This window comes from Somniosus microcephalus, chromosome 3 (assembly GCF_052327205.1).
Source record: "Somniosus microcephalus isolate GS21.2 chromosome 3, FLI_Smic_1.0, whole genome shotgun sequence".
Classification (NCBI taxonomy): domain Eukaryota; kingdom Metazoa; phylum Chordata; class Chondrichthyes; order Squaliformes; family Somniosidae; genus Somniosus; species Somniosus microcephalus.
In genome coordinates, this window is record NC_140989.1 from 297,750,572 (window position 1) to 297,774,890 (window position 24,319).

At 45.7% G+C, this 24,319-nt stretch overlaps 1 protein-coding gene across 1 annotated transcript in view; it reads left to right on the top strand.

Moving 5' to 3' along the window:
• The window catches only part of c8a (complement component 8, alpha polypeptide), an 80,773-nt gene extending 57,570 nt beyond the window's left edge, over positions 1–23,203 (top strand). Inside the window, exons 6-11 of the mRNA XM_085982820.1 lie at positions 1,098–1,280; positions 2,526–2,766; positions 3,838–3,966; positions 16,121–16,284; positions 21,056–21,278; positions 22,495–23,203. Of these exons, the coding sequence (XP_085838946.1) occupies positions 1,098–1,280; positions 2,526–2,766; positions 3,838–3,966; positions 16,121–16,284; positions 21,056–21,278; positions 22,495–22,643 (1,089 nt within the window). The 3' untranslated portion in view covers positions 22,644–23,203. The remainder of the gene's footprint in view (positions 1–1,097; positions 1,281–2,525; positions 2,767–3,837; positions 3,967–16,120; positions 16,285–21,055; positions 21,279–22,494) is intronic.
• The last annotated feature ends 1,116 nt before the right edge of the window (positions 23,204–24,319 follow it).

A 24,319-nucleotide genomic window follows, 5' to 3' on the forward strand; every position in this document is an offset into this window, starting at 1 on the left:
CTGCTTGCCATATAGCTGATGGCAAGGGCTGTGCCCTCATGATGGCAAGGTTATGCAGCATGCAGCAGACCACCATGAACCTTGACACCCGCTCTGCTGAGTACTGCAGGGCTCCTCCAGAGTGGTCCCGGCAGTGGAAGCATTGTTTCAGCACACTGAGTGGAATCGCTTTCGGTTGCGTTACAACTCAAGAGTTGATATACGGCACCTGCAAGGCAACGTGCATGCAGTCAATGGCACCCTGCACCATGGGGAAGCCTGCAATCCTCACGAAGCCGTGTGCTTACTCCGCTTGCTGCTCTCTGGTAAGAGAGAATGAAATGTAGTCAGCTCTATTTGAATACAGAGCTTCAGTGACCTTCCTTACGCAACAGTGAATGGCAAACTGCTAAATGTTGCAAATATCTCCAGCTCCAGCCCAGAAGGAGCCCGACACATAAAAGTTCATGGCCACCATGACCTTCACAGCCGCTGGCAATGTGGTCCTCGCCCTGCTCTGAGGTTGCAATTGTGGCTGCAGCAGGTGGCAGATTTCAGTGAGGACCTCCTTACGGAATCACAGACATCTCACACATTGTTCCTCGCTGACGTTGAGTAGGAGAACTTCTCCCTGAACACCCTGGGCGGATATGGCCTCCTGCTGAGAGTCCTTCTCCCCCTCCTCCTCCTCCTCCTCCCTCTTCCAGCACGTGGTCTCTGCTCATTCTCCAAATCCATTCCAAGGGAAATTCTTACTAGTGCATCCATGTCTGGGGGCAACTGGTTTGTGCAGAAGCCTTGAAGTCAGGAGAAATTCCTTTAGCACCTGTCACATCATTTAAATAGTGTTGTTGAGGGCGGGGTCCTTCCTGCTGCTGAACAGCTGTGCGAGCTTAAGTGACGGTGTTAGCATGAGTGTTGAGCTCAAAAACAGCACCGCTGGCGTCAAATCAGCGTGATGATCTGCCTATTCTACATCCTTCTAGTGGAGACTCACTGTGCCCAAAACGGCACTCGTATCGCTGAAAAAACAAGTGCTTAAGAGCCAAATTTTGCACCCGTTATGTTTCATCTCTGAATACTGTTAAACTCTTTCACTTTTCTTACTTTATTCATAGGCAATTGCTGATTCTGGGTTTACAGTGGAGGTTCACAATGATGTAAAAAGTGTAATGACAGCAATGAGGCAAGATTCATCTTTCGCGTTTGGATTCAGTCTGAAAATTTCTATTGTGAAAGCTGCAGTTGGGTTCAGAGATCATTCAATGTTTATGCGAAATTTAACCAAGTTTGCAGGGAAGGTAAGTAAATAATAGAGAATATTTGTCAAACTGTTGATTCTGAAATGATTATTGTAAGATGTAAAAATGGCCAAAGTGTTTCTGATTTTACTCAGTGAGCAAGAATGTTTTACTGTAATAGCAAATCTTCTACTTGTGCTTTTTGTTACTTTTTCATTCCACGTTTCTAAACGAGATTTCATCAGATTGCTTTATACTGTTTTATATAATGCTAATAGAAAAAAGAAAATCTGAGTAAAATGCACATAAAATAACACATAGGTTGCAGTTTGTCTTGCATAGGAAGTCATACACAGGACAACATAAAGGCTGTAGTGCATCATGCACAGGATAACACATGGGCTGTGGCGTTTGTTACACTGTAAAATACAATGGTTACAGTCTGTGACACACACAAGACAGCACACAGGACAACATATATCCTGCAGTGTGCACTATATACTGTAATAATATAACACAGATCACAGTGTACATTATACGCAAGATAACACACCACTTGCAGTGTGTGTTGTACATTATACAGAAGATAAGAGACAGTAAGATATGCACACTGTGACTCAATAACAACTGGAGCCAACAAACTTCCTAGAATTCAATCTGTCATGGTGCCACAACTTCATCACAATGGAGCTGATTCATATCTACTTTAATAGTGCAGATCTAACCCTTGGTAGAATGCATTTCTCAACAGGTTATATAAGCCACACATCTCAGCTTCCTATGAAACTAACAGCACCAGTGCATGTGGGTGAGAATGTACATAGTGTATGGCACAGCTTGTATGTGCTTATATCTGCACTTTGGTGCTCTGAGGTTTTGAAGGAAACCAGGCAGCTGTGTGCAGATCATGACAGTGAGACTGAGTTGGTGTAATTTAATCCTTATGGGACTATGCTGCAGGTGCTGCTGGTTTGTGGCAACTGACAACTAGTTTACCAGTTAGCAACAAGCACTTCCTGATTGTGACATGATTTTTGTGCCCAAGATTGACCTGATTCTCAGTGTTTGAACAGCTTTATTACTGTAATATTAGTATTATTTTCAATGTCATTGAGAATGATCTAAAAACAAACCAAACTGATTGGATCGGGCAGATTAACTGAACCTACTTGCAGTCTAAAGGTTGATGCACCTTACAATCATTGACAGATTAGTTACTGAAGACATCTGCAGTCTAGAATAATATATGATGTTGCTTCTTTAAAAGAACTACTTAGATAAAACATTGGCATCATTTTTTTTTAGGATGTTAATTTTGTTCGTGTTCGTACTAAAATTCAAACTGCTCACTTCAAAATGAGGAGATACAATTTAGTTTTGGATGAAGATATGCTTCAATCCCTTACGAAACTTCCAGATGAGTACAATTATGGAATGTACTCTAAATTCATTGCAGATTATGGTACCCATTACTACGTTTCAGGAACAATGGGAGGTGTTTTTGAGTTCGTCGTTGTCCTGAATAAGGAGGCAATGGCAGAGTCAGGTTTGTGACAAATAATACTGTTGTTACTTGAACAAAGTTATAGTGAGTTAATATTGTAAATTACTTTAAGACGAAGTTATGCAATACTATCTCGGGCTCTGTCTGTCAGAGGGGTAGATGCACATCAATGTGTGACCAGGTATCTAGTTACTATATCTTCTGCAATGGCTGGAGAAAATACGTACATGTGTGCAAATGCAAAACCACTTCATTGATCTGCACAAGAGGAAGTCAATGAAAAAAAAATCAGGCAGGGAGTCAACGAGCAGATGACCCGCTGTCACTCATTTCCTGCTCAGTGGAACAGTTAAAATCGATTCCTTTGTGTGCAATGTCGCGAGAGAGCAACCAGTATGTCTAATTTACTTTTCTCTTTCATTTTGTTGCTCTTCTCTTTTTTCATCTTCCATTGCGCTCTGCTTCCTGTTTTTTGTTCCTCCTCTTGACCTTCTTGTTGCCATTTATTTGCTATCTATCTGTTTTATTCTTGCTTTTTTCTTATTCTTTGCTCTGTCTCCCTCTCTGCCAACTCCTTCCCTGTCTCTTTAGTTTCCTTTTGCTGCTTTACTACTTCTGTTTACTTTTTCCTCTTCCTTTACTTTTTTTCCTCACTGTGTGAGTCAACCAAGTGAAGTCTCTCCCCCTGACCTCCTAATATACTACATAAAAACATTTGCAAAGATGCTCCAAGAAATTGGGGGAAAAGTACATAAGGGTACATTTTCAGAGAATCTCAGAACTAATTTACAAGTTTGCTGCCTTAAAAAGTTCATATTAGGGACTTTCCTGTGGCATTCCTTCATATATCCATGGATATGGAAGGTTTCCTGTAGAATCGGAGTAACTCTGGGAGTTGAAAGCACCGATGGGGTTGATTTCATACATTTTTGCTTTGGTAGTTTGGTTTCTATTTCCTCTTGAATTACATAACAAAATAAATTATTTTCCTACCTGTGTGTCACCAGACTACCTGATTGTCAAGTGTTAAGATAGCAAGATACAGAACCTTAACAGCACATTCTGAATGAAGCCATATCTAAGTACCGTGCCTACTCTTTCATTATCTTAAAGGTGTGACTGCATCCGAAGCTGGATATTGCGTTGCAAGGTCACTAGGAATAGTGATAGCTAAAGAAAAAGCTGATATGAGTGCATCCGTTAAATACAAAGGTTGTGGAAATATATTCAATTATAAAGAAAGTAAGTAACTCCACAAATACAGACAATGAATCATGATATTAGATTTTAGTACACATCATTATTGATTTTATTTTTTAAAATAACTATAGGTTAATGTTATTTATTATTTCTACAGAAATGAAGTTCACAGAAAAACGTGAAAAAAATTAAACAACAAAATTGAAACTTTCAATAATTCAGTGTTAAATGGGAAGCATATTACACTAAATTGCTTCAAAAACCTAAATAATTTTAAGAGAAATACTTGCTCATTTACTCGTGTCTCTCAATCACTCTTAGTAATCTAGGTTTAGGATTTGAACTATTAATTATCGACAACATGTATGCAATTCATTAAGTTCCACTCCAGTGACCGAGGAGTGATGTCCACAGTGCACTGACCCCAGATATGATGCCAATTGAACAGAACTTCATGAGGCCATGGAAGAGGAGGTACCACACAAATTGACTGCTTTCAAACTCCCTTTAACTAAAATGGAGTAGCAAAGGTGACTCAGAGGCACCACCAAATGTACAGGTATAACATTCTGAGTTATATAGTAGTTGAGTTGAGTATATTTTCTCTTAGAATGCATTCATACTACAAGGTTAACATCATTGTGAAGTGGTTTCAGCTTTGCATTAATGCTAACCTCATGGAATCAGCATTCGAAGTCCAAAGCAAAGTGAAGAGAGTCCACCTCCTCTGGGGAGTTTAACTCCTCTAGGCTACGGCATCAGGTCAATACACAACTAAACGCGTCATATGAACACCACCTCAGAGCTGATTTTAGAGCTGCGGTTTATCAATTTTTATGACGTCTCCTGCTTTCAAATGTTGGCCAGCAAACCTTTTCCCTGGTCAAATATTGATATGGCGCATCTGCAGTGCCTTGGGATGGATTTCCTTTTTTTCCCGAGGGCTACTTATAGAGGCTTCCAGGGAGAAGAAGTAAGGTGAACACTATGCGGATATCTTTCCTTTTTAAAATTTTGAAGGACACCCCACTGCAACCTAAAATCAAGTTAAAAAGTAGCATTATAATGAGGATAATTACCTCATTGCCCCAACTGAATGATTTTGGGCAGCCTGAACCAGGTCTTAACGAGCATGGGCCCACAGCAAAGAACTTAGAACAAAATGGCACTAAAATTTGAATCTCACTGAAGAAGGACACAAAGATGACTGATGGGAAACTATTACATCATACTTGAGTGGTAATGTATAACCTGTTGGCCTGGGCTAATGGCACACTGTTGGTGCAAAACTCTTCTCTGCATTTGGGTATGCTCATGGAGTACTCAGTGCTGATACACAGGCCGCGATTCTGCTGGCGCTCAGAGGGCGGGTCAGTAGTGAAAATCTAAATGCTTGACGGTGGGTTGCAAACCCTCAACACAACTTTACAAAGTGTTGGGTCAGCGAGTCCCGATCAGACCTGACACCAAGTGACGGGAGAGCCACTTAAGGCAGTTAACAGCTTGTTAACTGCCTAGATAATCCGATTTTAAGAGGCTCTTCCCATTTTACTACATTTTCAGCATGTTGCATGTCATGCGACAAACACGCCAGCTGATTGTGCCGGATTCAGCAACGAGTTGTACACTTGCCAGCTGCACCTGCAGCTAATTCTAGGGAATGTGGCTGGGCAAGTGGTAGAAGTGTTAATAGGTGAGCACTTTGGTGACAGTGACCATAATTCGGTGAGATTTAAGGTAGTCATGGAAAAGGACAGAGATGGACCGGAAATAAAGGTTCTAAATTGGGGGAAGGCCCATTTTAATATGATAAGGCAGGATCTGGCCAAAGTGGACTGGGATCAGCTACTTGTAGGAAAATCCACATCGGAGCAATGGGAGTCTTTCAGAAAGGAAATTGAGAGAGTACAATGGCAACATGTTCCCGTAAAGGTCAAGGGTGGGACCAACAAGCCCAGGGAACCTTGGATGTCAAGGGATATACGAGAATGGATTAGGAAAAAAAGGGGGGCTTTTGGCAGATACAAGGGACTAAAGACAGAGGAAGCCCTAGAGGAGTATAAAAAGTGCAGGGGGATACTTAAAAAAGAAATTAGGAGAGTGAGGAGGAAATAAAGAAAAATCCTAAGGTGTTTTATAAGTATATTAAGGGCAAGAGGATAACTAGGGAAAGAGTAGGGCCCATTAGGGACCAAAGTGGCAATCTGTGTGTGGAGCCAGAAGATGTAGGTGGGGTTTTAAATGAATTTTTTGCATCTGTGTTCACTATGGAGAAGGATGATGTAGACATAGAAATCGGGCAGGGGGACTGTGATATATTTGAACATATTAACATCGAGAGGGAGGAGGTACTAGCGGTTTTAGCAGGCTTAAAAGTGGATAAATCCCTAGGCCCAGACGAGATGTATCCCAGGCTGCTGTGTGAGGCAAAGGAGGAGATTGCAGGGGCTCTGACACAAATTTTCAGAACCTCTCTGGCCACAGGGGATGTGCCAGAGGACTGGAGAACAGCTAACGTAGTATCATTATTCAAGAAGGGTAGTAGGGATAAACCAGGGAATTACAGGCCAGTGAGCCTAACATCAGTGGTAGGGAAATTATTGGAAAAAATTCTGAGGGACAGAATTAGTCTCCACTTGGAGAGGCAAGGATTAATCAGGGATAGTCAGCATGGCTTTGTCAAGGGAAGATCATGTCTGACCAATTTGATTGAATTTTTTGAGGGGGTGACTAGGTGTGTGGATGAGGGTAGTGCAGTGGATGTGGTATACATGGATTTCAGTAAGGCTTTCGATAAAGTCCTGCATAGGAGACTGGTCAAGAAGGTAAGAGCCCATGGGATCCAGGGTGCCTTGGCACAGTGGATCCAAAACTGGCTTAGTGGCAGAAGGCAGAGGGGGATGGTCGAAGGTTGTTTTTGTGACTGAAAGCCTGTGTCCAGTGGGGTACCGCAGGGATCGGTGCTGGGTCCCTTGCTGTTTGTGGTCTACATTAATGATTTGGATGTGAATGTAAAAGGTATGATCAGTAAGTTCGCAGATGACATGAAAATTGGTGGGGTGGTAAATAGCGAGGAGGGTAGCCTCAGTCTGCAGGACAATATAGATGGGTTGGTCAGATGGGCGGAACAGTGGCAAATGGAATTTAACCCTGAAAAGTGTGAGGTGATGCATTTTGGAGGGACTAACAAGGCAAGGGAATACACAATGAATGGTAGGACCCTAGGAAAGAGAGGATCAGAGGGACCTTGGTGTGCATGTACATAGATCCCTGAAGGCGGCAGAACAGGTGGATAAGGTGGTTAAAAAAGGCATATGGGATACTTGCCTTCATTAGCCGAGGCATAGAATATAAGAGCAGGGAGGTTATGATGGAGCTGTACAAAACGCTGGTTAGGCCACAGCTGGAATACTGTGTGCAGTTCTGGTCGCCACACTATAGGAAGGACGTGATTGCTTTGGAGAGGGTGCAGAGGAGATTCACCAGGATGTTACCTGGGCTGAAGCACTTCAGCTATGAAGAAAGACTGGACAGGCTGGGGTTGTTTTCCTTGGAGCAGAGGAGGCTGAGGGGGGACCTGATTGAGGTGTACAAAATTATGAGGGGCATAGATAGGGTAGATAGAAAGGAACTTTTCCCCTTAGTAGAGGGGTCAATAACAAGGGGGCATAGATTCAAGGTAAGGGGTAAGGGGCAAGAGGTTTAGAGGGGATTTGAGGAAAAAAAATTTCACCCAGAGGGTGGTTGGAATCTGGAACTCACTGCCTGAAAGGGTGGTAGAGGCAGGAACCCTCACAACATTCAAGAAGCATTTGGATGAGCACTTGAAATGCCATAGCGTACAAGGCTACGGACCAAATGCTGGAAAATGGGATTAGATTAGACAGGGCTTGATGGCCGGCGCGGACGCGATGGGCCGAAGGGCCTCTTTCTGTGCTGTATAACTACTCTATGATTAAAAGTAGACCTGCAACATGAGTTCACTTTCAGAATCCAGAACTTTGTGTTTTGAGGTTCTGGAATACATTTTACAGGTCTATTGAGCTTGTAAGTGTTTAAGCTGAGATCCATATGCACTGTGACCTCCTTGGAAAGCCTTCTCCCCACATTGACTGAGCGCTTATAACATCTATTCCTCAACTGAGATATATACCAGCGGAATGGGAACCATTTATACCCTCTCATCCTGGTCCTCAGAATCGGAGGAAGAGCAGCCGCGGCAGCAGCAGAACCAGGCACAACCGCAACAGCAACGACAGAAGCACCAACCTTCTCCTCAGCCACCTGATGCTGCACAGGGCAGAGGGCATCAGTGCAGGGCTGCACCGCGTCGCAGGAGATACCCCCAACACAGGGTTTACAGGCCGAGGATGAACTTCCTCAACATGAGTGAGCAGCAGTGCCAAAGGTAGGCTGAGACTTCCGCGAGAGGTAGTCACTGACATCTGCACAATGCTGCACCAACACTTGGAGCCCAGAGGAGCAGGTGGACACTCCTTACCAGTAGCTGTCAAAGTCAACACCGCACTCAACTTCTTTGCTTCAGGGTCCTTCCAGGGATCAGCAGCAAACATCAGCGGCATCTCCCACTCAGCCGCACACACTTGCATCATGCAGGTTACCGATGCCCTCTTTGCAAAGTCGCACAATTACATCCACTTCTCCACGGATGAAGCAAGTGTAACCATGCATGCGGTTAGCTTTGCAAATATGGCAGGCTTCCCAAGGGTGCAGGGCATCGTAGACTGCACACATGTGGCCATTAGGGCATCCCATCACAGCCCAGCTGTATTTGTCAACCGCAAGGGCTTGCACGGATCCCTTAACGTCCAGTTGGTGTGTAACCACAGGAAGAACATTATACATGGTTGCGCCAAGTTCCCTGGCAGTTGCCATGACTCATTCATCCTGCGGCAGTCTACTGTGCCTCAGCTGTTCAATCCGCCAAACCAACTTTCCGGATGGCTACTTGGAGACAAGGGTGATCCCCTAATGACACCGATGAGGAGGCCATCAAATGAAGCTGAGGAGCGCAACAATGTGAGCCATATTTCAACCAGAAGCATCATAGAGCAAACCATCGGCTTGCTCAAAATGCGATTCAGATGCCTCGACAGATCTGGTGGAGCCCTACAATACTCACCAGCCATGGTTTCCAGAATCATCATGGTCTGCTGTGCCCTGTGCAACATTGCCCAGCAGCATGGCTTAGCGCTGCCTGAGGAACAAGTGGCTCAGCGCACAGCCTCCTCCTCCTCAGAAGAGGAGGCGGCGGCACCTGAGGAAGACTTTGCGGAGGCGGATGTGCCAGTTCAGCCAGCACACGAGCTCATTGCTGGCCATGAGGCAAGGGATGCACGAATCCATGCCAGATTCACGTAAGTTTACGCAGCAAACACATGTGGCTGGCACATGGAAATGAGTGTCTGGCCGACCTTCTTAACACACCATACAGCATCTGTACAATAAACTGGGGGGTTCACTCTCACCACCATCATTACAGATGAAAGGCGTCCTGACCCCTCACTGTGCAACTTCCATTTCTGAGCACACACAGGCCAGCTCTTTGAATCTTAGCCATCGCATTTCTTTATTACAATTGAAATAACAATGAGAAACTTCACTTTGTATCAGATCAAAACATCTAAGTGACTACCCTTGTGACTATTTGTGTGTTAACTTTCTCTTACACGTGCTTCTATGTGGTGCTTCCCCTGTGGCATCAGCAGATGTTGAGGTACCTTGCTCACTTCCATGCTGCGCCTGCTTCAACACTTTTGGTGGGTGTCCTCTAGGTTTAGGAGCCTAGGAGGGCTCGGCAACAGTTTGCTCCTCCTGCAGCTGTGCAGGGTCTGAGACAGCCATCTCAGTTGGGTGAGGAATCTCTGACCGAGGGCTCCGTGGTGGCATGGGAGTGTGAGCGCTTGGAGAGGAGCCCACACTTCCTTGTTGTTGACCATCAACATCCCTCATGTATCACACACACTTCACTGCTAGCAAGTAGTTACACATCAGTGGGGCCATGAGGACCAGTCTCTGTACTGACAGTCCTCATAACGGGGACGGTCATGTACCTCTGGATCCTCTCCACAATAGAAGCCCATCTATCCTCCATAGCTGACCATCTATTTAGAAGAGTCACCATGTTCATTTTGGCAATTTATGTCCTCCATGGAGGTTGCCATCCTTTCCATGGCGGCACCTACATTCGCCATTGCGTGCACCACTGCATTACTTATGTTTGAGATGGACTCCTCCATTCTCTGCAAACCCTGTCAGAGATTCCTGCACTTGGTCCTGAAGCTCCAGCACTGCTCTCTTTCTGGATGGCCCCAGAGGCACAGGGGGAAAAATTCGGTTGGTTGCGCCTCCCATTAGCGCCTAAAGAGGTCGAGAAGTGGGGTGCTAACCAACTAGCGCCTGGGCACAGCGAACCCTGCGCCTCTTCCCAAATTGAGTGGACATTTAGCGCCGGCGCTAAACCATAGCGCCCGCTCACCGGCACACGCAGATCATGACATCATTTCAGTGTGCAACGCCGTTGGGGCGCCCCTGGACCGGAAATTCAGTGGCGCCCCCCTCCGTTCCGCCTGGCGCTAACAAGGACAGGTTACCTTGAATGTTTCCCAGTTGCTGTCGGGCTGGGGGTGCGCTATTTAAAGGGGACTCTTCCTGGATTATTAGTGGTAGCCATTTTTGGACCACACCTTCTGTGAGAGAGTTGCTCAGAGACAAACGGAGAGCCATTTCTGCATTGAGCCAGTGCTGGCTGAGGAACTTTAGCCTTCTGAACATTACTTTGCAGTTGGTAAGCTTCTCAACCGGCATAACTTTCAGTGCGCACTTACTATGGGGGCTGCATTGGATGGGAACGTTGTCCTTCTCAATCATATTGACAGGGCACAGAGACGCAGGGATAGAGTGGCAGGCATGGCCAGACAGAGGAGGGCCTACAGACGTCGGCACATGAGACCTTACGCTGCCAGGGTTTTCCGCCAACAGTTTTCGTATATCAACATGTCGGAGGAGCAGTGTTTCCGAAGGCTACGCTTCAGTAAGGAGGTGGTCACTGAGCTCTGCCACCTGCTTCAGCCAGATCTGCAGCCTCAACTAAGGTGCAGGACATCTCTGTCGGCGGCTGTGAAGATCACTGTGGCTTTAAACTTCTATGCCAGCGGCTCCTTTCAGGCCGCTACTGGGGACACTGCCAACATCTCACAGTTCGCGGTGCATTGCTGCATCCGTCAAGTGACTAATGCCTTCTTTAAAAGGAGACGGCAGTACATCTCCTTCCCAATGACCCCGGACAAGCAGCGAGAGCGCGCAGAGGGCTTCGCAAGGATAGTGGGCTTCCCCATGGTGCAGGGCGCCATTGACTGCACACATGTGGCTTTGCGGGCGCCTCTAGAGAATGCGGAGGATTTCCGCAACTGAAAGGGGTTCCATTCTTTGAATGTGCAGCTGGTCTGTGACCACCGACAGCTGATACTCGCTGTGAATGCCCACTTTCCAGGCAGCAGCCACGACGCCTTCATCCTGCACCAGACTTCTGTGGCAGACCTTTACGAAGCCCCGGCTCACCCAGGAGGCTGGCTTCTCGGGCACAAGGGCTATCCTCTGTGCCCCTGGCTGATGACCCCGCTCCATTCGCCCAGCACCCCTGCTGAAGAACGTTACAATGAGAGCCATCAAGCGACCAGGAACATCATTGAGCACACAATCGGCGTGCTGAAGCAACGGTTCCGCTGTCTGGACCATTCTGGAGGAGCTCTTCAGTACTCACCTGAGTGAGTCTCCCACTTCGTGGTTGTGTGTTGCATGCTGCATAACCTGGCAATCCTCAGGACCCAGCCAATGCCACCAGACATTGAAGCACCAGCAGAGGAGGAGGAGGAGGAGCATCAAGATGGGAGGGAGGCACAAAGTGCAAGGGCCGTCCGTCAGAGGCTTATAGCAAGTTGCTTCCAGGCCCCTCTGAGGGAATGCTTTCTGCCATTCCAAGAACATGAATGGAACCGTTCTGCTACACCTACGCCGGTCAAGGCAACAATTAGTGCAAAGAAAAGACATGGACATTGTGAATAAATAAACTTCTTTATTTAACAAAATGTGTATCCTTCCCGCATGACAAAGCAATGGAAACAAACAGCAAAACAAACAGACTGCCACATAACTGTCTCTCACACCCTGGAGACAATGTCCAAAACATAACCAACATTCAGACCAGCATCCTCAGCCTTGAATGAAAGAAATAACATAATTTAGCAGCACCTCCTACTTTTTGCCCCTCGATGGTGATCTGCTTCCCTTGCGGAATTGCCCCCTTCCCGTCCTGCAGCGCCTCCATAGTGGAACCCCAGTGGCTGCAGCAAGGCTGGGGGAGGCCTGCTGACTGTCTGAAACTGAGACTGCAGATGCCCTTGAGGTACGGCCTGGACCAGCTCTGGGCCTGGAGGGCCCGGCTGATGACTGCTCCAACACCGCATGGGCGGAAGCAGTCTATCCTACAGGTGGTGGCAGCTGCAGTGGAGAAGTGCCAGTGGTGGCATCAGGAATGCTTTCATCCTGAGAGCGGACAGCAGCTCCCTGGTCGGCCGACACACTGGCACACTGACGGGGCAGCACCGCAGCATGCGCAGCAATCGGCTGGTGCACAGATTGCTGGCCTGCTGTGGCGCGGCGAAGGCCCCGGGGAATCCTGCCCGATCCAGCGAGGGTGGCAGCAGTCAGTGCTTGCGTGGCCTCAATCTGTGTCTGCATGAGACCAGCCACTGACTGCGTGGCAGCACTCAGCACTTGCGTGGCAGGTGCCAGTGCTTCGCCGAAGTCCTGGAGAATCCTTGCCAGTGCTGCGCCGAAGTCCTGGACACTCCTTGCCAGTGTCTCAATGGAGTCGGGCATCCTTGCCACTGCAGCCATGAGCTCAGTGTACCTCAGCCCAGCCTGGGCGCTCATTTCTGCGAGGGCACGCACCTCTTCTGCGCTCTGTGCAGCAGCACCCATGGCCCGACTCGCCCTCCGGGGAGACGTCCCCGAGCTTCCCTACCCCCCTCGCGTTGCTGCAGGCCGCTGGGTCCTGGAGCTGCATCCTCCTCAGACCATTCCCCCCCCACTCCCCTCCAGGGAAGGCGTCTCCCCAGTCTGGACATGGGCTGGCTCACCTGAGGGTGGTATGGATGGTCCGGCTTCCTCCTCCTCGTTGCCTCCAGAGTCACTCGCACTGGCAGCTTGAGGGCCCGCCTCCCGAGCTGGTGATGCAGCATCTGAAAGCAGGGAGGTTTAAGAGTGGCTTTAGTGAAAGGACAGGGTGGCAGCAAGGGATGCATGAGTGCTGCAATACTCTGAGTTGGCTCGAGAGTGAAAAAGCATGCTGGTGTGGCGAACAAGTGGAAGGAGAGAGGCCATTACTGTCCACAATGGGGTCGGCATCTCCAGAGGCGATGGGGCCAATCATCCGGCTTGCCACAATCCGGTGGACTCGCTCCTCCAGGTCTGTAAGGGTCTGCAGGTGAGGCCGGCCTCCTCCGGTCCGATGCTGTTGCCTTCTATTATTGGCCAGCTTGGCCTGCAAGAGAAAGGACGGGGTGTGATGAAACCTTAAGCCCTGATCTGGCACGACATGCCTCCCATGGTCGATTAGCCCTTACATTATGCTGCCCTGATCTGGCATGACATGCCTCCCATGGTCGATTAGCCCTTACATTATGCACAGAGCTGAATGTGCGTGTGTGTTTCCAGAAAGGGCCATGGGTGCTGGATGACACCTGGCCATTGGGGCTTTGCACACCCTCTGGCCATAAAGTGAGGTCCAGATGGAGGGATGAAGATGATTCTGAAAAAGGCACTCACCCTGACGACCCGAGTGAGGTCGTTGAACTTCTTCCTGCATTGCACAGGAGTCCTGGGAACCATGCTGCTGGAGGTGACTCTGTTGGAAACCTCCCGCCAAGCTCTGCGATAGTCGCTGTGTTGAGGCCTCCTGCCATTCTCTGGGTAGAGTACAGATTGCCTGCGCTCCACCGTGCCAACCAGAGCATCCAATGCCCCCTCGCTGAAGCGCTGCGCTCTCTCTCTGGCCCTCTCCATATTCATGCAGTTGTCGATGCCACAGGTAGGTTACTGCCGAGTTTGAGGCCTACGAGGCGCAGGGTGCGGCTGGAGATGATAATCGATCTGCCCCTTTAAGAGCTGGCCGGCGCCAGCGTGTCAGGCTGAAATCGATAATTGACAGCACCTTCGCTGCGCCCGCCCGTGGAGAAATTGCGTCGTGCCGCCGGGTTAGCACCTTAAGACTATTGTGCAGCGCCTGATTTAGCGCCGCAATCACCTTCAGGGGCGCAGCTACCCAATATCGCTCGAGGTGGTGATAAATTGCGCCTGGCGCTAAACTTTGCGCACCGCCAATACTAGCGCCCCAAATGGGGCGATACCGAATTTCTCCCCCACAGTGTCCACATGCAGCTGAGCAGAGCTAGGAGCATCCAGTGCCCCTCCGACAAGGAGTCTCCTGTGCTGTCCCTGTCTCCACCACCTGCTGATGCTCACTTGTGAGCTGTGATACACCAGGTGACAACACTAATCTATCTCGTGAATGACCCACTGAGGTGTGCGTCTCTGCGCTGGTGCTGGGTGTGCTCAATTCTGCTGACACTGCACCTTCAGAAGCTGCAGCTTCCTCTGAGGTGTTGTACGGCTCTTCCCCCTGGACTGGGGGGGAGGGGTGCTCTCGATGGTCCTGTGGGGGAGTAAAGGCATGAGTTAGACACGTGATATTAACGTAGCAGACACACCCCATTGTGCAGATGATCAGAACTCAATCTGTATGAACATCAGATGCCATATCAGTCACTCATGAAATCTAAATGAGAGGGTTGCAAATCTATTCGGTCACCAGATTGCTCTACTGCACCCGTCTCTCCATCCCCCACTTCCAGCTCAGCACCTCCGACGATCTCGATTGCAGCCTCCTCAGCGTTGGTCAAGTGCGCCATGGAAGGTGGCCCTCCTCCTGTCCTCACTCTCTCCCTCTTATTGTGGGCTCTCTTTCCCTGCAATGAGGGACACAAGTGGAGGTTGCGCGAGAATGTTGGAGTGAGTGTAGAGAATCCATAGCATAGATGCTTAGAGGGAGACAAAGATGGAGTGAGGTGCCAATACCAAGGGCCCTCCCTGTGCATTGTTAGTTGTTGCCATTGCATAACAGTGATAGCGAGTGTGAGGGGTGCATAGTAGAATGGTGGAGTGAGTCTGTACATAGAGAGAGAGGGATGGTTAAGGGTGCAAGCGATGTAAGGGTAAGTTGGGATGTGCAGGAGTAAGGTTGACAATGCAGAGTGCTGGTGATGAGAAGAGATGGGGAGCAGATTGAAGGTAAGTGTGATGTTATACTCACTTTTGCAGAGCGTAACAGATCATTGAACCTTTTCCTGCACTGAACCCAGGTGCGTGAACACAAAGACCTGGCGCTCACCTCCTCAGCAATCTGCAGCCAGGCTGCCTTGGTTTGCTGAGAAGGCTTCCTACGTCCATTGGAGGGGAACAGAACCTCCTTGCGCCCTCTCACTCACTCCACAAGAGCATGGAGGGAGTCATCATCGGATCTGGGAGAAGCCTTGGCTCTTGAAGTAGTCATCTCGCTATCAGTAACACTGAGACGCAGCAGAATGTGAATTAAACACCACAAGGCTGCATGGGCCTCTTAAATGCAGCTGATTCGAAGACGTCAGCAGAGGTGAGCAGCAGACCCGATTGGGCTGGGCAACGCGCACGGCGGGCTTAATAAGCCCAGTTAAGGCAAAATAGTTATTGCAGAGTGGCTGAAACCGGCAACGGGACTGGAACTCGCTGACCATCCAACCCGACGCCAACCCGCCGGCGATGGCAAAATCGCGGCCAGCGTGCTAAAAAGTGGAGGAGTGTTCTATTCCCCATTAATTCATCTGATTGACAACAAAAGTTCATTAAAATACAAATATAGATAATATTAAGAAGAAAAATGGTAGTGAACTAAACTCAGTATAGGGGAGGAGTTTATTTGATCATGGTGAAATGTTCTCCACTGAGTTTCAAAAGATATTCAAAAATAATATTTACATTTTGTGCATTAATTTCATTCTAATTATATTCAGCAGTGCATCTGAAGGAAATTATGTCAGTGTGTGAAAAAAGTAATTGTTTTCTTTAATTACTATTTTAGCTTCAGACAGTTCACATAGCTTTATAGAAGATATTATTCCACACGTGCAAGGGGGAGACCTTAAATCAAGCACTGGACTGTTAGGACGAGGAATACCAGATGTGAAAATGTATCGACGTTGGGGTAAATCTTTGAAATACGTCCCAGCTATCATTGATTTTGAGGTAAAAAGGTGCTATCAGAGCAGTGGACTTGCATTTTAGTTCTATTTCAACACAATTAAGTGGGTGTTTAAGTAAAATTAAAATATCCTATCTTAATCGCATGCAATTAAAACGCTGAATATTAAAACGCTGAATATTAAAACAGGCCATTGAGAAGCTTAAACACTCAAAAAGGACAATTAACTTCGCATATTTTGAAACACTGAAGATCTGTGAACAAAAGGCACTGACTGAGGAATTTTTTTAATGCAAGTGGAACAAGGCCATTGATAGATAATCGGGAAAGAAAAAGTTGAAACAGTTGTGAAAAGGAAAGAATTTGCCACCAAAGAGCCCTGAAGCATTGAAAGCAAAATCAGAACAGGAACAGAAGAGAGTGAGAGTAGGCAGAACATGGCCTTGATTCTTGTTGTTACACTTGTACCTTTCCTCGGAGATGTGTTTCTAGGGGCACTTTTTTTTTCTCTATAAGAAAGTAGGTGGTTTTGCTTACCAAGCAGCAGCAAAGTAATGGATATAGTAAATCCTAAACTATATCAATGAGTCAAACAGCTGTCATAACGACCTTGAAACAAATATTTAGAGCGGCATTAAGCGCAAAGCAAACCCGTTAACCAAAACTCCTAAACAACACATGAACAAATGATCATGAGCAGAGGGAGGGAAATGGTTATTTGTCCAAGGTTTCTGAAAGGGATTGAGGTACTGATTTATGAATTGAATGTAAATCATTTTACTTATATGAAGCCTCAGTGAATGGCATTTAAAATTGGTCTATACCATCCAACATACTTGACAGTGTTTCATGGCCTCCTCAGAAAGTTTTCAGAAGAATTTAGGTAATGTTCAAGCCATTTAGTAATTAAGAGAATGAAAAGTAGACTCTAGTGTAGGTGAACAGGCTTAGCGACAGAAATGTACCTAACAAATAAACAAATGAACAGGAGAGTCACTAAAATTTGAGTATTTTGCAAGTCTAGAGTAAAAATTGGTAACTGCCAATGTTCTGCAGAGCTTGTAATCTAGAATTGTGCAGATATGATCCTTAGAGAATCTAGCATCAACATGAGATGGCTAAAAGGGAAACCACTTTTCCAACAAAGCACCATACAAAATAAGAATCATTGGTAAATGTAGAAATATGAAAAAGGAGAGCATCTACATCCCCGGTCCATTTACAGTTGTTGTAAACTAAATGGAAAAACATTCTACATAGAAACATAGAAACATAGAAGATAGGAGCAGGAGTAGGCCATTCGGCCCTTCGAGCCTGCTCTGCCATTCAATGTGATCATGGCTGATCATCCAAATTCAGTACCCTGTCCCTGCCTTCTCCCCATATCCCTTGATCCCTTTAGCCTCAAGAAATATATCCAACTCTTTCTTGAATATATTTAATGAACTAGCCTCCACCGCCCTCTGTGGCAGAGAATTCCACAGGTTCACCACTCTCTGGGTGAAGAAATTCCTCCTCATTTCAGTCCTAAATGGCTTACCCCTTATCCTTAGACTATGACCCCTGGTTCTGGACTCCCCGGCCATCAGAAGCATCCTTCCTGCATCTAGTCTGTCCAGACCTGACAGAATTTTATAGGTTTTGATGAGATCCCCTCTCAATCTTCTAAACTCCAGTGAGTATAAGCCCAATCGACACAATCTCTCCTCATACGTCATTCCTGCCATCCCAGGTATCAGCCTGGTGAATCTTCGCTGCACTCCCTCCATGGCAAGAACGTCCTTCCTCAGGTAAGGTGACCAAAACTGCACACAATACTCAAGGTGCGGTCTCACCAAGGCCCTGTACAACTGCAGCAAGACATCCTTGTTCCTGTACTCGAACCCTCTTGCTACGAAGGCCAACATACCATTTGCCTTCTTAACCACCTGCTGCACCTGCATGCTTACCTTCAGCGACTGGTGCACAAGGACACCCAGGTCTCTTTGCACTTCCCCTTCTCCCAATCTATTGCCATTCAAATAATAATCTGCCTTCCTGTTTTTGCCACCAAAGTGGATAACCTCACACTTATCCACATTATAGTGCATTTGCCATGTTTCTGCCCAATCACCCAACCTGTCCAAATCATACTGGAGTTTCCCGACATCCTCCTCGCAGCTTACCCTCCCACCCAGCTTTGTGTCATCTGCAAATTTGGAGATATTACATCCAATTCCCTCGTCCAGATCATTAATAATTGTTGAATTCTTTCAAGGAAGACTAAAGATAACATTGAAGCATAGAATACTACAGTAGCTTTGAGACTTTGAGGGAAAAGTTATGATAGGAAATTCAATGCATATGAAGAAAATCCAAACCTTCACTCTGGAGAGATGAACTTCAGCCCCTGCTGAAAACTTGGCAAACCCTGTTATGGGCTCTGTTTGCCCATTAAGATCTCCAAACTTAAATGATGAAAAAGAATGTATTCCTTGATAAATTTATGAGCAATGTATGGATAATGGACAGGTGATCAACATGTCCACGAATAAAGGGAGGCCATAATCTTCCAAGGGGTATCAGTAAGGAATAGTAGCTGAAGGAAAAGGGGAAACTTATCTCAGCTCTTTGAATTTTCTCAACACTATTAGATGGTTGTAAATGGATGCAGGATGGAGAAAGATTATTTAGATTTTTGCAGTGGTGATGGGTATCTTTTACAAAAACTTTGTAGTTAGGGAACCAGAAAACAAAGCAAAGAATCTGTTAGGTAAGTGGCAGATCTCCCGTGGTGACTCATGGTGAGTTGGAGGTTTTATAAGAACACGGTGGCATGCCAAGTAGGATTAGCAGGGATACTTGACTTATCAGCATTGGGGCTGCCCCTGGGATCTGGGAGCACTGGGAGGGCGGCTTGGGGTCTGGTAATAGTGGGATGTGGTCTCAGAGTCTAGTAATATTTTGTGCTCATCCCAGGATCTCAAAAAACTGGAAGGTGGAGGATAGGGTTTTGGGGTTCCAAGAACACTGAATAGGGAGGTTCTGGGAATAGTGAGGCAGGTTATTGGATCTAGGATCACTGGGATCTGGGTCCTGGGTTGTGAGTGTATTGCAGAGGGTGGTTTCAGGGTCTAAGACCAATAGGGATGGCTCTGGGATCATTGGGAATGCAGCCTGGAGTTTTTGAGTACTGAGAGGGGTTTCTGTGATCTAGGAATGGGAGGGATGTCTGGGGGTGGGAGTCTTGGGATCCAACCGGACCGGCTGGCGTTTTGGAACATGGAGGACAGAGTCTGGAAGTATTGAGGGTTGTTGGGATATGGCAGTACTGGAGGCAGTAGGGCCTAGCATCCTTAGCAAGAAAGAACGATTTGCATTTATATATCTCACAGCCTCAGGACGTCCCAAAGTACTTTACAGCCTATAAAGTACTTTTGAAGTTTAGTCACTGTTGTAATTTAGGATATGTGGTAGCCAATTTGTGTACAGCAAGCTCCCACAAACAGCGATGTGATAATGATCAGATAATCTGTTTCAGTGATGTTGGTTGAGGGATAAATATTGGCCAGGACACCGGGGATAACTCCCTTGTTCTTCTTGGAATAGCGCCATGGAATCTTTTACATCCACCTGAGAGGGCCTCGCTTTAATATCTTATTTGAAAGATGGCATCTCTGACAGTGCAGCACTCCCTCAATACGGCACTGGAATGCCATCCTAGATTTTGTGCTCAAGTCTCTGGAGTGGGATTTGAAACTACAACTTCTGATTCAGAGATGTGAGTGTGACCACTGAGCCACGGCTGACACCTTAGGGAGGAGAGGGGCCCAGGAGAATGGGGTCCAAACTGCCATTGGCCCCTTTTGAACCATCAGACCCCATATCCCCATTCCATTCTCATCTATCAAACTCCAGACTCTTTTGCACCTTCAAGCACTATTCCCACTATTTCCATTGTCAGCCATTTCTTGTTTTTATATTCCTGCCTTAAAACGTTGAAGCCATAGAGAGCGTACAGCATAGATTTGTCAGGTTATGCTAGGGACAGCAAGCTGTAGTTATGAGGATGGACTAGGACTATTTCCATTGGAATGGAGAAAGCCAAGAGGAGATTTAATAAAGATTTTCAATGATGAAGTGTTTTGATAGAGTGAATGGGGGGAAACCTATTTCTTCCAATTGTGGAGTCAGTAATGAAGGGGCATCAATTTAAAACTGCTACTACGAGAGTGAGGAAAGAGGCTAGGAGAAATTTCTTTGCACAGGGAGTTGATGGAGCACAGAATTCTTTGCCATTCTGAATAGTTGAGGCAGAGACCATTGCATCCTTTAAAGGAAAATTGGATACATATATGAAGCAGAAGAAAATACAGTGATAATGGGGAGATAGCAGGGCAGTGGGATTAGTTTTGGATTACTCTAGCAAAGACCCCACACTGATATGATGGGCCAAATGGACTTGTTTTGTGCTGTAAACTTATATTGTTCTATGCTAAGATTAAAGAGGTCATTCCAAAATATGCAATACAATAAGCATTGAGATTATAAAGAATGTTGCTTACTGTAAAAATCTAATGTGCAGGTAGTAATAATCATCAATTTGAAATGAATGGTAATTTTACATTCAAAGAATGTGTCATGTGTAGAAGATAAAAGTACAAGTGGCTACTAATCTGCTAGATCTGATGCTAACTGGTCTTAATTCAGTATGTTCTAGCAACAATTTTTAGATTGATAGGCGAATCAATATCAAAATTAACAAACTGACTGAAGAAACTGACCTTTACTTTTGGGTCAACTCTAAACTCCAAATATTTTTGTTGCTTACTCCAGATTATGCCAATTTATGACTTGGTGTCCAGGAGTAACCTTCATTCTGTTGAAATCAAACAACAACATTTAAAAAGAGCAATGGAAGAGTACTTGGCAGAGTTTCATCCCTGCAGGTGCCCTGTATGCTATAATAATGGAGAAGCAGTTCTTTTTAACAATGTCTGTACCTGCGATTGTCTGCCTGGTTATGAAGGGAAAGCATGTCAGGAAACAAAACGAAAGGGTAAGAAATTGTGACAGGTATTATAAGGATTCATGTGACAGGGATCCATGTTACTGTTTAAAACGTACCAACGGTATACCTCTACCGCAGACCTTATAATTCATCCCTTTGTTGCAAATAGAGAGAGTTTAATCCCTTCAGATGTTTGCATCGTGCTACTTAGAATATAAGAACATAAGAAATAGGAGCAGGAGTAGGCCATTTGGCCCTTCGAGTCTGCTCCGCCATTCAATAAGATCATGGCTGATCTTCTACCTCATCTCCACTTTCCTGAACTATCCCCATATCCCTTGAATCCCTTAATATTCAAAAATTTATTGATCTCTGTCTTGAATATACTCAACAACTGAGCCTCCACAACCCTCTGGGGTAGAGAATTCCAAAGATTCACCACCCTCTGAGTGAAGAAATTTCTCCTCATCTCAGTCCTAAATGGCCGACCCCTTATTCTGAGACTTATTTAATTTCTGCTTTAAACACTTTTAATGTTATTATCTGCCAGAGAAACAATCACATTCTGAAATAATCTGAATTGGGCTGCTTCAAATCCAATTTGAAAAAATAACATTTCACCTAATTCTGACTCTTTGGATTCAGTTTTTACTTGCCTTTGAAGTTTTTCATGGCTCTGGTACTGGGACATGTAATGACACAGTTTGATGCTTATGGCATAAATGTGTTACCGGCTGACCAGTCTTGAGAATAATGGAAAATGTAATAAACAGAATTGCAGACTGGGCTTCACCCTTCTAGTGTCTTGGCTGAGTTTATTTGTCTGACTGCTGTTGAACTCTGTAGGCTGCCGATAATATATGCACATTGTGGCCAGCTATAAAGTCATGTAATATTCATGATTCAGTCCAAAATATTTTTTTATCAAATCTGAATTTCAATTTGAATGCCAAATAGTTGAAGGTGGAGTGGATAAGGCTGTGATTTTATTCTATGGTTAACCATAGAATATTTTGATGATATAATGCTTCCTCTATTTTTAGTTATTTTAATCATTTCAAATAGTCATGGTTTAGATGTAGTTAATGCAGTCCAGGCAAAAAATAGTGGGAAGATATTGAACAAAATGATTTCTTTGTTCGGCAGTTTGAAAATGACCTTACAATCATTGCTCTTACGGTTATGGAAGTACATACTGTCAGTCTGGAATTTATACTTAATCTACTAGGAATATACTTCACAGTGATATCTTTTATTTTCATAGGGTCCACTGATGGAAATTGGGACTGTTGGTCTGGATGGTCCTCATGCCAAAGTGGTTCAAAACAGCGGACACGGAACTGTAACCATCCTCCCCCTAAAGACGGTGGTGTCACGTGTCTTGGAAAGAACACACAGACCCAGTATTGTTAAAACAAAATGTTACCCCCAGTGCTTTGGCTATCAACATTATTTGCTTTTAAACAGTGACTATCTTAATAGGGTATAAAAGGATATATAGCGTAGGCAGCACTTTGAAACTTTACTCTGCTTTCCCTGTTCATATCTTAAATGCAATGAATGTTGAGCTGCATCCACTGATGTGAATCATTTAAACTGACAGTCAACCACAGGGATCTTCACTTATTGAAAAAATACTCACAAAATGATTTGTGCACATTAATGTTATTTTAGCAAGCCTGTCCATCACAGTGATGTCAGCCCTTTGGCTCAGACCTCCAGGACAATGTTTGATCAACATGTTGCAATGAGTCATGGGTGTCAACAGTGAGATTGACATTATTGTGACTGACACACATTGGTCTTCTTGACGTCTGATTCATTGTTTTCAGTAATATTACAGCAGCAATAGAATGGATTCAAAAACAGATAAGAACATTTGAAACATCAAATTAATACTTCTAGCATTGTTAACTTCTCTATAGAATATCAAAACTGTTGTAATTATAATAAAAAATAAAGAAAATGCAAAACATATCTAATTTCAGATATTTTCCAAAAAATAAAAAAAAGTAGAAACCACTGTGGCCTTGAAAATCATTGGGGCTCGATCCCAGCAGTAAATCTGGGTTTGCAGGTTCAGTGGAAGGGCACCGTGTTTGCATGGGGTCAGCGAGGGCCTGCACTATACAACTGCATCGCATGCACTTTCCTGCCCCATTCTGCTTGCCCCCATTGTGAGGGGGTGTCCAGACCCACCCTTGCTGAATAACAGATGCATTGCTCCCCTTCAGCCTCATGTGTATGAGGGCTGATCCATCAAAATGTAAAAAAACAAACCCCCATCTAATCTTTGGGAGTCCAGGCTGCTTCCCTGCTCTGGAAAACTTCCAGGTGGGGCCCACTTGCACCTTTCTAGAGGCCAGAACATCTCATTTCACTAGGCGTTCCAGCCTCAAGTGCTATGCTGGGTCCCTTATTGGGCTGATAAGTGGAATCTCCTAGCATAGGGTCTCCTTAGAGGACTGAGCAGAAATTTTGAATTAAGATCACAACACGGCATATCTGGGTCCCAGCTTCTTTCAAAGCCATTCTGCTGAACACTTGGAGCTCTGGTGGGAATCCGGCAGGACATGAATCCTTTCCTATGAAAAATATGAGAGTTAATTATTATGATTGCACTCAATAAGAACAGATCTGTTCTCTATAGAATGAAGTTATGGCCAGAGTTTGCTGTAGAAATAATGGTGAGGCTATCAGCACTCACCGTTATTAAAGAGTAAATCAGACAGCAATTTCTGGCAGTTAAACATGGAAATTAGGAAGTTGCTGTCCGTGTTGTCCTGCTCCTCCAGAAGTTTCACTACACTGGTATCTCACCGAGGGGCTCAGCACTGAAACACATGGAACGGTGTGAAATTGCTGTACTTACATGCTAGAATCATAGAATGGTTGCAGCACAGAAGGAGGCCATTCGGCGCGTCGAGCCCATGCCGGCTCTCTGAAAGAGCACTTCAGCTAGTCCCACTCCCCTGCCCTTTCCCCGTAGCCCTGCAAACTTTTTTCCTTCTGGTACTTACCCAATTCCCTTTTGAAAGCCATGCTTGAGTCTGCCCCCAGCACCCTTTTAGGCAGTGAATTCCAGATCC